We start from the raw sequence: 12,565 nt of genomic DNA, 5'->3' as shown, positions 1-12,565 counted from the left end.
TGACTAAATGACAGCTAACATCTGAGAGCTAACATCACGTGCACCGCCCTGGGACTTTGATGTTGATTCTTCAATCCTCACGACAATCCTATGAGGTAGGCACTCTATCTCCATTTACAGCTGGAGAAGTAAAACAGAGAGCTTAATAATTTCTCAAAGGTCACACAGCCATTGGGGGGCAGTGCTGGACTATGAGCCCAGAAGGTTAACCCGTGTGCTCTACAGCCTTCTTCCACTATGTCACGGGCCCTGAGCACTCACGTTCCCGTCAAGAGGCCACACGGTAAGAAAGCGGCAGAGCCAGGATCTGTGCCCCTTCCTTCAGACCACAGTCCGGTTCTGATGTCTGTCTGTACAGCAGACTTGCAAGGAGTGGCCTCTGAGCCCCACTAGGACGTAAGCTCCATGAGAAAAAAGATGGTGTCTGTCCTCATCAACCCTGCAGGTCCCTCCTGCCTGGATCAGCCCCTGGCGGTAAATGCGGGCTGAGTGAACGAATGAATGAGTCTCTGGCATTATAATCACCTCTCCAAATGGGAGAGCTGACCCCATGTCTGGGGCTCTGACTCCAGGTGAAGAGGAGGGATATGAGAATGAAGATGATGATGTTTGCAATCACTCTGGGCCTAGGACACCGACTGTTCCCCACTCCTCAGGCCTTCCCCAGAGAAAGGCCCGGAGGTCACAGGCTTCGCCTGGGTCCACGCAGGGAGGCAGCCGCGGACCCGTGGCATCATGCTCGGACACCGTGCTCCCATTGGTCTGGTGACCTCAGTGCCGAAGAACTCGTCCTCTCCAGCAGGCCTCAAGTTCTGGGAGGGTGCACAGCAGCCAGCAGGGTTTCAGGAACCAGCACATTCTTTCCAAGAAGAGTCAGCTTTAGTCATTCACTGATGTTTCAGTCAAAATGCTTTACCTCCGATGGCCACAAGATGGAATAGACTTGCTTTCCCAGCCACACAGGGGAGGTTTGTACCAAGCCTGTGTGGAGACTCCAGGAGACAGAGCTGACGTAGTTTAACCAGATGATGGGGAGGGGAGGTGCTGCAAAACAGTTATTTCCTGAGGGAGAGAGGGGTGTGTGTGTGTGTGTGTGTGTGTGTGTGTGTGTGTGTGTGTGTGTGTGTGTGTGGGTGGGGTGGAGCATCTAAGTCATCAGCACAGTTGATCTCAGAAAGTGTTTCTTCCTTAGAATTCCTACATTTCCTGGGCGGGGCGGGGGGGCGGGCGGGAGCAGGGAAGAGAATGCCACGGTGAGCTGGTGGCAACTGATTTCTGGGCTGTGTTTTTCCACTTCTAGGCTTTTGTGACCCAAAAGAATGGTTCCCGATTCCAGTCAGAGGCTCATGTACACGTGGTGAGAAGGACACTCACGGGTTCTAGGTCTCTTGGTTTATCTCATTCTTTCTCCCATTCTCCCCCTTTCTTCCTTCTTTTACTAAGGTTTAAAATGTTTGGTTTGAAAGAAGAAATTCAGGCCCAGAGGAGCAGAAGTAATCTCAAGTGATGGAAGAGGCCTCCTCTGGAGTATGGACAACATGTGACAGGTGGAGACAAGGATCAAGTGGCTGTTTTGGGGGGGGGGGTTGTTTTTGTTTTTTAAACTATGAAAACTAGTCCTTCGGTTTTTGGAGCCAGGATTTTGGCCACCTGGTATGATGATTTAGTATTCTCCTAAGATTTTTCCTTATTTAGTGCAGACAGCTTTTTTGCTCATCTTCCTTTTTGGTTGGATTTTTAAAAAGTTATTTCATATGCAAAACAGAGCAGTCAGCGAGTGATGCTAAAATGATTTGTGCTTCCAGGCAGGCAAGACTGTGTTCTTAAGCAATATAATGTAGGCAGAGGATTCTGTAATGGGACATTTAGTCACGGGAGAAACGTGGACTCCTAAAGTTAGCATTCACAGAGCTGGTAGAGCCCAGAACATTTTGGGGACAGGCTGGATGGAGGGGAGAATTTGGTTAGGCCGTCGAATGACGGTGGATCTCACCGTGGTGTCCTAAACTTGGTTATTACAAAGTCAGGCTTACTGAGGGTTGCCACTGCTGGTAACCAGAGTGAAAGCTTAAGTCACTTCAGATCACTAGGCTTAATGAAATCATCATTCTTTCTAGGGAGAGAACAAAGTGACAAACGTCAGTTTTCATTTCTCATTCTCTTGCTCTGCCCATCTGTGTCTTTCTGTGCTTTCCTACATCTAACCAACTGAGTTCATTTCCTTGAAATGCATGAAATGACTGATAAAATAACATTAATAAGAACCAATTAATTTGGGATTTGTGATAATTCAAGGAGGGGCTGGGCTGCAGTTACCTTTGTATTATGGGAAAATCAGGTCTTCAAAGCAAATTAATAGCATAAAAAGATCCCAGAGGTAATATTTATGAGAATGAATTATTTTCTGGAGCTTCAGCAACTTCCAGTTGAACATCCATAATTGATGACTGAATTCATTCTGATCTAATCAATAAAAGGAGGACCAATCTGGCAAACCTTGGGTTAGCCCAATTCAAGCGTCAGTTAATAACACTGTAGAGGAGTCAAGGTTAAGGGGAACAGTGATGTGGACCAAGGACAGAGCAGGGCAGACGGAAGCAGCGGATGGCACTTTGGGGAGGAAGACAAAAGAGCTTGAAAGCTCTGTTTTCATCTTCAACTTCTGAATTCCTTCTTCCTCTTGGAACTTGTCTCCCAAGGGCCTGGTGTTGCAAGAGGGGTCTGGATCTTCCTCCCCTTTCTTGGGGGTCAAGAAGAGGGAGAGCCTGGGAAGGGGGCAGCCCCAGGGAAGAAGGCTAAGGAGCAGGCCTCGCCTTTCATCTGGGCCCCCAGGAATCCTCAGGGTGCACAGGTGGTACAGCCCAACCCTCCAGGGAGGCTTGGGGCCAAGGAGCTGGCAATAGAGTATTGTTTTGTCTGACTCTCTTTTCTGCACATCATCCGGGGACCAGGAGAGCTGCCCGGCAACCACAGTGGTTAAGAGCACTGACTCTGGAGCTGACGCTGGCCTGCCTGGTCCAAATCCCGGATGCCACTGTCCCCCAACTCTTCCGTAAATTGGGGTTGATAATAAGCACCTCTACCTCATATGGCTGTTGCAAGGATTAAATGTATTAATATTCTTAAGTGCTTGGATACCCACTTGGCACAAAGTACATGCTAAATGTTTGTTTAATAAATAACTGTGTTATATATGCTGGAATATGATAACAATTCAATTTTTACATTAATCTTCAATGAAGACTTTTCACAAGTTCCAACTGGCCTTATCTCCCTGAAGTAATTTATAAAACAGTGATGTTTCAAGGCACACTTATGCAAATAAATGCCCAACATTTTAACACAGACAGAGCTTCTACATATGCACTGAGAAATGAATTCAGAACTTGCTAGGTGCAAGTGAAAAAAATGAGTATTTATCTGCTCATGTTGAAAAAAGTAAAACAGAATGTTGATTTTTCAGCATATCTGCATCATCGTCATTCCCTTGTCTCCCCAAAACTCCCTGTCATTGTTCAAGGCTTCCCTCTACCCCTCCCCGTGATTCCTCCCCCAGATTGTCACTGTAATTCACCTTTAATATGCAATTAGATTCCTCACTTTAAAACCAGATTAAGGTAATGGGTTCTAAAGTACAACGAGGCTTATTTTTAACTGCATCCAAGAAGCTGAAGTACTATGAAAAATCAAGAATGGCACTGCTCCACTCTTAGATTGCAGCTCAGACCAAAATAGACTAGCACTGGGCTCTTCACCCTGCCACCAACTATAATTAGCTTGTCTGCAGCCAGAAGGGAGAAAAAATTACACTACCACTTAAGGTGTGGAGAGAACAACCCGTTTTTGTCCTTTCAGAGCCCCCTGTTGTGGATAAACCACCAAGTGTTTTGTGGACATTCATTAAATCGTACCCACTCCCCACTCGATGCCCATCCAGACTAATACCGTCATTTTGACCATGTAAATTGAGTTGCCCAAGATCACATTCAGCTCTTCCTCTGGGAATTCTTTCCCTCTACAGCTTTTTCCCAACCCCACCTGTTTAAGGAATGCGATCTGGACTTGTCACAGGGCGCCCTGATAAACAAGGAATGATGCCCTGTGTAGTCCTGCCCCTGGAACCTAAGCAGACAGTGAGGTACTGGAACCACCATGCAGTACAAAGACTGAAATCCCAACATACTTTCTTTGCTGTCGATATCCTGATATGTCTAGAAGGGTTTTCCGAGGGAAAGACCGAAAGAGCTTCTGCACCTGCTGTTTCCATGACAACAATCGTTTTTTCTGTGTCTCTGTAAATGCCTGCAAAACAAACAGGACTTTTTAATGGGTGACGCAGCCTGGCATTAGAGAGAGAAACACGCAATTAATCGGGGAAACATCGGAGTCCTGCAGCTGCCTTTTCTTCACCTTGTTTCCAACCTGCTCCAAACAGCAGTCAGTTTTATTTGGGAGCTGCCTGTACTGAAAATTCAAGTTATTTGACATTGGAGGTGCCTGGTAAGGTACATGCATTAAGCTTTTGACAACCCTCGATTCTGGTTGCATTTCTGGCAGATCCATACCCTCTTTCCACTTTCCCCTGACTCCACTCTGGACTCTGTTTATTAACCAAGAATGAATTGCAAAATTGATTGTTGACTACTCGGGCTTTTACAGGCATTTTCATAATCCATGGAAATGCTAAACCATTCCAAAAAATCAATCTGCTTGACGGTGTGTGTTCACCCTGGAGTGGTCTGTGGGGCTTCAGAAAAGGGAATGTACTCTCGGCGTGTCTGGCCTCTGCTGAGAAATCTCCAGTCAAAGGGCCCCATGCTCTACACAACCCCAGTGCGCCATTCCCCACCTAAATTTTGTCTAAGGTTTAGGAAAATGGGTAGATCTGATGCCTTCTCAAGTCTTTTCTAGTAAAATTGGTGTTTGGGGATGCTTTGCCTACTGCCCCATACGTAACGCACTCTCACCTATATCATGTGTCTTTGTGTGTACAGCCTTATGTACACAAGCGAAGCCCAGGGAAGGACTTCACAGGGGCTATGAGACCCCAAGGCAGGGACTCTCAAATTCATGATATATCAGGATCCCCCCAGGAGACTGTTAAAATGCAGATTTCTGAACCCCTTCTCCCCACCAGAGCCTGATTTCATAGATATGGAGAGGAGTCTAGGGGGTTTGTGTTTGCAGCAAGTGCCCTGGGAATTCTGCTGCAGATAAGCCATGGCCATGCAGTGTTCTAGACGGTGAGGACCACACATGCAATATAGGAAACCCCTGTCAAGTGCCTAGAACTGTGGTCCACGCACTGTCATAAATCCACTGGATCTGACTGACTAGCAGTAACAGTGATGGAGATACCATACCCAAGTAGTTTTGTCAATAAAGCATGAAATACTTTAAGTAGAAATAAATGAATACTTAGAGTAACAGACTATATGTCTGTTTCCCATAAAGGAAACAGATTCCTTAAACAGACAGAAAAAAATGACAGTTTTATTTTCTTCCAATGACATTTCATCTTTAAGGACCTGAACACAGGAGAGCTATGTGAACAAAAGCAAGAAGACGTTTGTCATATTGTGGAGAAGGTACTGACGACTTGCAAACCCCTTCCTCCTGGCTGACCTTAGCCAGATGCCACTGAGCACAGTCATCAAGGTGGACTTCCCCAGCAGGCACTCAGTGCCCCGTTAGAGAAAAATGTGCTGACACGCCGTAAGGTGCATGGTGGATGGTCTCACGGCTAAAAGGTGAGGATGTGGTTCTCCTCTGTGGTCCCTCTCATTTGCTGGTGATGTTCAGCGAGTGTCCAGCTATACAGGAATAGCTTCAAAAACTGCAAAAGGCAAGCATTTCTGCTAGACTAATAAAGGGATGGGTAGATTCTGCCTCTGACCAGCTTATTCAGCCAAATGTTGAGCGAGGACACAAGATGCAGGTGCGCTGGTCAAGATGACTTGGGGAGGAGAGGAGAGTCCAGCCCAGTGGGTCAGTGGAAGCCTCTGGATGCAAATGGGCAGGGCTTGAATCCCTGCACATCTTTATGCAAGTTCCTCTACCTGAGACTCAGCTCCTTCTAAAAACTCAGGTTAATAATATCTCATCAAAGGGATCTTGTAAGGATTAAATGAAATTCACACACGAAGGGCACTTAGGATACTCAGAACATGCCTCGCTCTTCGTCATGGTTCACTGTGTGCTACCCACAGACCCTGACTAGGTTTTTCGGTTGCACGGACCAGCCCGTTGGTGGCAGCATATGAAAGTCCATCACATTCATAAGCTTTGGTATTCAACCCTGGCCTTAAACTCCAACCAATGTCTTCGAGGTCTCAAAACTACAACACTGAGCTGGTCTGGAGCCCACCTGAGTTTCCAAGCGACAAAGGAGCAAATGGCTCACTTTACAGACGTGCATTCAAAGTGCTTCCAGGGACACTGGCTCATATGTGACATCTCCCATGGCGGCAAGGAGCACCCAAGAAGATGGAAATGTTTATGCCCCCTCAGAGAGGTCAGCTCATCCACTCAGCAGCGGGGCAACAGGCTCACGTAGTTGGGGCTGCAGATGGGAACGGGCCCCTCAGGAGTGCTGAGTGTGTGGCTGTTCTCAGTCCTGGGAGCTGCGGCTGGGAGGCTTGGAGAGGAGCTAGACCATGGCTGGTAATGAGTGATTTCTGAGAGCTGCTTCCCGTGTGTGCCTGCAAATAGCACTCAGTTGTGGGAGCTCTGCTATCAGCTGGGATGCCAGCGCCTCATCTCAGCTGGCTCCAGGCAGCTCTGGGTTGTGCTGGCAGCAGCCTCCTCGGGGGCTGGAGGGGAAGGAAGACTCCAGAATCTAGAACGCCCAGACGCAGCCGGTCAGCCACTTCTGAGTTCTCTGTCCCTGTCAGGCCCAGACCCATATGTCTGTCTGGATGAAGATGTGTCCTACAGCTCTTGTGGCTGGATTACAAGGGTCATAAAGGGGGCAAGAGCTCGTCTTCCCAGAACCTTCTCAAGACGGAAAGGAGGCGAGAAGCCTGGGCTTATAATCCAGGAGATGAAGTGACTGGTCTCAGAAATAAGATTCAGAACTTTCCTGTCCTTTTACTCCTCTAGGGAGTTGGCTCCTTTGTCCCTGGGGAGGAAGGAAGGTGTCTCGGCAGTCAACACCCTCCCATCCACTGGCTAAAGAACAGCAAGATCGGGCTGTGAAAGGGAGCCCTGTGTCTCGGAGCCCCGGTGAGTCTTCAGCCCGGATGGAGACTGTGCCTCGACAGGGCCTCGCGGGGAGGGTGGGTTCTGCACACACAGAATAACCCGAGGCTGTGGAAAATTATTCAAACATGTTCCTTCTACTCAAACTCAAATCATAAAAAGCCTCAAACACCATTTTCCCTCCCGAAGCAGAGAGCAGGCCCCTCCATCCTGACATGAATGCAGGCAAGCGGACAGGGCACAAGCTCCTTTCTGCCCGTGACTCCCGTCAGTGACGCGCCCCCCTCCACTGCAGTCAGGGGAGATGAGCCCACACGGGGCCACCTTGGCACCTGTCACTTGGAGCTCCAGGGAGGAAAAGGGGAAAGACACAGAAAGGAGAGCTGGGATGCCCAGGGAGGGCATGCAGGATGGCAGGAAAGGGAGAAGCACCAGGCCACAGTGTCGGGGCTGGTGTGGACCAATTAGGAAGCTAGTGCACCATCCAACGGAGGCAGCTGGAGGACTGGTTACTTTGTCTCCTGGGCTCAGCAGACTGGAGGCGAGGTGGGAGGGAACTTGTCCTGCAGTATCTTCAAGGCTCAGTGCTGAGTGTGGGCGTGGGAGAGGAAGCAGGGTTCTGGTTTGCTTTTTCAGAAATGTAAATGCTCCCCTGATCAGACCCCGCTGAAGCCTACTCCAAGCATCCTTGGCCCCTCCGAGCGCTGCTCCCTCTGCCTGACTGCTCTCTTCCGCTTCCTCACGGACCAAGACTTTCCCACTAAGATTCTGCTCGCCTTTCAGGTCTAGCTTGGACGGAGTGCCTCTGGGCTCTGGGTAGGTGCCCGCCACACCTCCTGGGCTCCAGTTCCTCGGAGGTGGCCTTATTGTCATATGTGTGATGACCTGTTTTCCTTTTGTCTCACCCACTCCCCTCCCACAGGAAGCTCCCTAGCCGGGGGCAGGACCTAGGTACTTAATAAATATCTACAGAATGAATGAGCTCTAAAATCCATCCCCTGTTCTTGCCTTCTCTCCTTCCTATTGTTTTTTTGCTGGCCCAAATGAGAGCAGTGTCAGGATTGGACATTGAAAAGGGTGAGTGGGAGTTTGGGTGGAGGCTACCTAGAGATTGTCACACTGAGTGAAGTAAGTCAGAGAGAGAAAGACAAATACCATATGTTATCACTTATATGTGGAATCTAAAAAAATGGTACAGATGAACTTATTTACAAAACAGAAACAGAGTCACAGATGTTAAAAAAAAAAAACTTACGGTTACCAAGGGGGAAAGCGGGGTGGGGGGAGGGATAAACTGGGAGATATTGGGACAGACATAGACACACTGCTTTATATAAAATAGATGACTAATAAGGACCTGCTGCATAGCACAGGGAGCTCTACGCAATACTCTGTAATGACCTCTATGGGAAAAGAATCTAAAAAAGAGTGGATATATGTATACGTATAGCTGATTCACTTTGCTGTACAGCAGAAACTAATGCAACATTGTAAATCAGCTCTACTCCAATAAAAATTTAAAAAAATAAAACCAATTCTTATAAGAATCACAAGTCAAAATACAGCAGAATAACCACCAAACAACATACACACAGACACACGTTATTTCTTCTGAACGCTCTCCTTTTCTCCCCGCCCTCCTCCAATTTTCCTGAGCTCAGAGGGGAAATGTTTCCACACCCCCGGGGCTAGGTGGCAGGACTGTGGTCGGCCTCCCCAGGCTCGGTCCCTCGGGCAGGCTTCCGGAGCCGGACGTTTCTCTCAGGCATTTGCCCCCAAGTCAGAGCTCAGTCCAGGTGAATCTTTGGACCCCAGAGTAATACGCAAGCTGCGTTTAGGTTTGAAGCCACCACAGCCAAGTTCTGCCCGAGCTATTATTAATGACCCCCCGACTCAAACACAAGGTGTTGGAGACCCAAATGATCATACCACAGAAACTCTGAGAACCACTTTTAAGCAATGAGAAAAAGCAGTTTTGTGAAACCTGTCACTACTCACCTCATGGATTAGACACTTGTCTATGAGCTGTAAATAGGAACTTATATTCTCCTCATCGGGTCTGGAGACCAAGAGCTGTGTGCACACTGGGAATTAAAAAAATAAAAAAGGGAAGGTGAATTAGAGAAATGTACACCCATCCTAACCTCTGAGATCTGCCTCTGATTTCCTTTCAGGACCAATATTTTGAGAGGTATGTGTGACTGTGGCTTTATGTCACGTTCACAAAAAAGGCCAGGAGGCTCCTCATTCCACTGAAGTCAAAGGCTTGGTTACCACAGGAGCCCTTGCCTCCAGAAGCCCCTTTGGTTAATTCCACGCATACCATTCTATATTAAGCCTTCTGCAACCCTGCCCACTCTGGGAGAGGAAGAATGCAGCAGCGTCAGGAGCCCTGTCTTTGAAAGAGGTTCCTTTGGAGAGGGAGTTCAAAGGCATTAAAGACCATCAGCCCTTATCAGAGAGCAAGAGCCATAATTTTATGAATGAGCCGCACATCTCATTTGGAGGAGCGAGGCTGGCACATCTTTTAGGATGTGAGGTGTGTGGGCACGCACATGAGCGGGGAGCCTGCTACTCAATCACAGGAGGGTGATTTTCTCAAAGTGATACCCACATTTATACATGCACAGGCTCACATTCACCTACACACTCAAGGAAGTTCTCGCAGAGACAGAGCAGAGCTAGTCTGCAGGTGGAGGACACAACCCCCCTGGACAGGTCATGGCCACGCTAGTGTAGCCCATTCTATTCTCATCCTAGAGGCCCTGATGCTCTGATTTTGATGGGAATGTTTAGAAGGCCAGGTGGAGATGGTTTGACAAAGACGTCAGTGAGAAGTAAAAATGCCTCGCCATGAAGCTTGAAACCGGGCATCAGGATTCCTTTCTCTCCTTAATCCTGCATAACCAATCTGTCATAGAATCCCATTTATACCATTTCACGTAGATTTTCAGTATAGCATTGTTGGTAATAACAAAACATGGAAACCATCTCAATGCCCATTAATTGTGGCCCTGTTAAATTATGGTTTATGCACACAGGGGAATAGTATGCAGCCTTTAAAAAAGAATGAGGTGGTGCTTTTGTATTGCTAGAAATACTGAAAGCATATAATGTAAAAAAAACAAGCTGCAGAGAAACATGTAAGCAAGACCCGTGTGTGTGTAAAAAGGATGCTCATGAGCTTGTATATGATTATAATGTTTCTGAAGGGATATTCCGCACCGTTTAGAATGGTTACCTCTGAGGACGAAGATGGCAGGGCCTGGGGTGGAGGTGGGCGTATTTTTCACCTTTCACTATTTTGTTTAGCTTTGATTTTTTATGTAGAGCATGAATTAATTTTATAATTTATTTGAAAGTAGTTAAAATTTAAAAAGACACCATGTCAGAGGACTGCGAGTCCCCTGAGGGCAGAGCCCACATGGGTCTTATCACAGGGAAGGGGGGTGATGTACCACACTCTCAGGTAACCACGCCCACCTGTACCTCCACCCATGGGGCCATCTGCTCTAATCCACACAGCAAAGAGCCCACTTGGGGGTGGGGGAGAGTGAGAAGGTGGCGGGACCTACCCTGACCAGGAAGCTACCAGCATTTCAGCTCCAAGGGATGCTACAAACCATCTCCTCTGAGCCAGATTTCTACAGATTTCAGTCTTTTTAAGGACATGTACCATAGGGAGTGTCTCACTGCGCCTGTAAGATTCAGCTGTCCTTTTTGTTAGAACCCAGTTTTAAATGGTCTGAAATATTGCACAATGGAAGGAGAAAAAACTTGTTTCCCCTTCCCAAAGGAAAAGTACTGGTATTCGCTACATTTTTTAAATAATCGAGATTTTTTGAGAAATACCCCATCAAGCACAAATTATTCTAGTGTCAGACAGGGTCAAGGATATGTGCACAAGGGCCGGGCACAGGGCAGTCGCAGGCAGAAGGGGCGCTCTTACCCGAAGGACCACGTGGGAATTCTATGCTGCCCTACAGACACACACAGTGTGGCTGTGGTACCTTCTGTGGCCCGTGGGAACGCGGCCTTCCGCCTGAGCGTCCAAAGGCCCAATGAGCGCTCCGCCAGCAGGGCCCAGGAGGCCCTGGTCTGAGGAAGTGGGAGAGAAGGGAGCCAGGGTGAAGGAAGACGCCTTTGGGGATCAGAGAGCTTGAAGTTCAGATCCAAATACCTTAACCTCTCCGGGCCGCACTTTCCTCATCTGTAAAATGGGCTAATGACATGTACTCTGGTAGTTCGCCTAGCACCCTGGGGAAGGTTCTCGGGAACTGGGAGCTCTGGTCAGTGGTGTCGAGAAGAGGAAAGGGGAGGCGGGAGAATCGGGTCCTACCTTTCCCCATGACACGTGTGAACTGCCCAGGGAGATCCCCCTCTGGCAGGGGGGTGACAGCCAGCTCCCCGTCACAGCTGCTCAGCTGGTGCGGTTGGAGCCCGCCACTGGCCCCAGCCGAGGCAGTGGCCGTGGCTCCCGCGGCCGCGGCGCTCTCTTTGCAGTCGGGGCTCTGGCTCTCCGGGCCCATCAGCGAAGGAGGGTGTGAGGCCTGGGACTCCCGGCGGCGAGCCTCGGGGGTGGCGCTTGGGGAGCTGTAGGCCTTGATGGGAGTCAGGATCATTTGGTGCAGCTCCTGGAGGGGGATGCGCAGGTTGCCCCCCTCGATGATGTCCTGGATGGTCGGAGGGAGAAGACCTCCATGAGGGTCAGGAACTGGGTGACCCTCCTCCATGCCGCCCCGCCTCTTCCCCGAGCTGTTCCCACGCAGGGCTCAGGGCTGCTGACCCCTTCATTAGAATGTTCTTTGGAAGAGCAACCATTTAAAACTGAATCATTCTATTGTTAGCCCAGGCAGAAAACTTGGAAAATACATACAGGTATGGCAAGGAAAATATGATCACTTTAAAATCCCACTATCTAGTGATGATCACTAAAATGATTTTGGTACATTTCCTTCCCTGGCTTCCTCAATGCCTTTCTTTAAACTGCATTTATTTAGTTTACATTCACACACTTTAGAAGCTGTATAACAAAGTTATACAGGGTCACATGGTGGCTTCCTGACCTGCATGTGATTTGTTTTAGATGAAGGAACATGCTCATTCACACATTCATTCAGCGCATGACACAAGCAACACAGGCAGTGGTTAAAAGCACAGACTCTAGGACAGATGCCTGGGTTTGAATTCTGACACTGCTGTGTGACCTTGGGTAAATGACTTAACCTCCTTGTACCTCAGTTTCCCTGTGGATAAAATGAAGGTAACAGCAGGACCTGCCTCATCAGGTGGTTGTGATGATGTTAATATTTGTAAAGCTGCAGGTTTCAGCGTTATGTGCTTCTTTGTTAAATCTGTAAGTATG

General features: G+C 48.3%; 1 protein-coding gene across 5 annotated transcripts in view; it reads right to left on the bottom strand.

The window, feature by feature from the left end:
• Nucleotides 1–12,565, bottom strand: part of SAMD4A (sterile alpha motif domain containing 4A) — a 236,184-nt gene that overhangs the window by 20,556 nt on the left and 203,063 nt on the right. For all 5 annotated transcript variants that reach the window (XM_089907725.1, XM_089907723.1, XM_022570521.2 and 2 more), the window contains 3 exons: nucleotides 11,540–11,873; nucleotides 9,199–9,284; nucleotides 4,184–4,302 (listed from right to left, as the gene is read on the bottom strand). In XM_089907725.1, the coding sequence (XP_089763851.1) occupies nucleotides 4,184–4,302; nucleotides 9,199–9,284; nucleotides 11,540–11,873 (539 nt within the window). The remainder of the gene's footprint in view (nucleotides 1–4,183; nucleotides 4,303–9,198; nucleotides 9,285–11,539; nucleotides 11,874–12,565) is intronic.

Source organism: Delphinapterus leucas, chromosome 2, assembly GCF_059928025.1.
Source record: "Delphinapterus leucas isolate spDelLeu-1000000601 "Yukka" chromosome 2, BTC_Dleu_Yukka2, whole genome shotgun sequence".
Lineage (NCBI taxonomy): Eukaryota > Metazoa > Chordata > Mammalia > Artiodactyla > Monodontidae > Delphinapterus > Delphinapterus leucas.
Note: the sequence above shows the minus strand (reverse complement) of the source record. Positions and strands in the feature narration are given on the sequence as shown.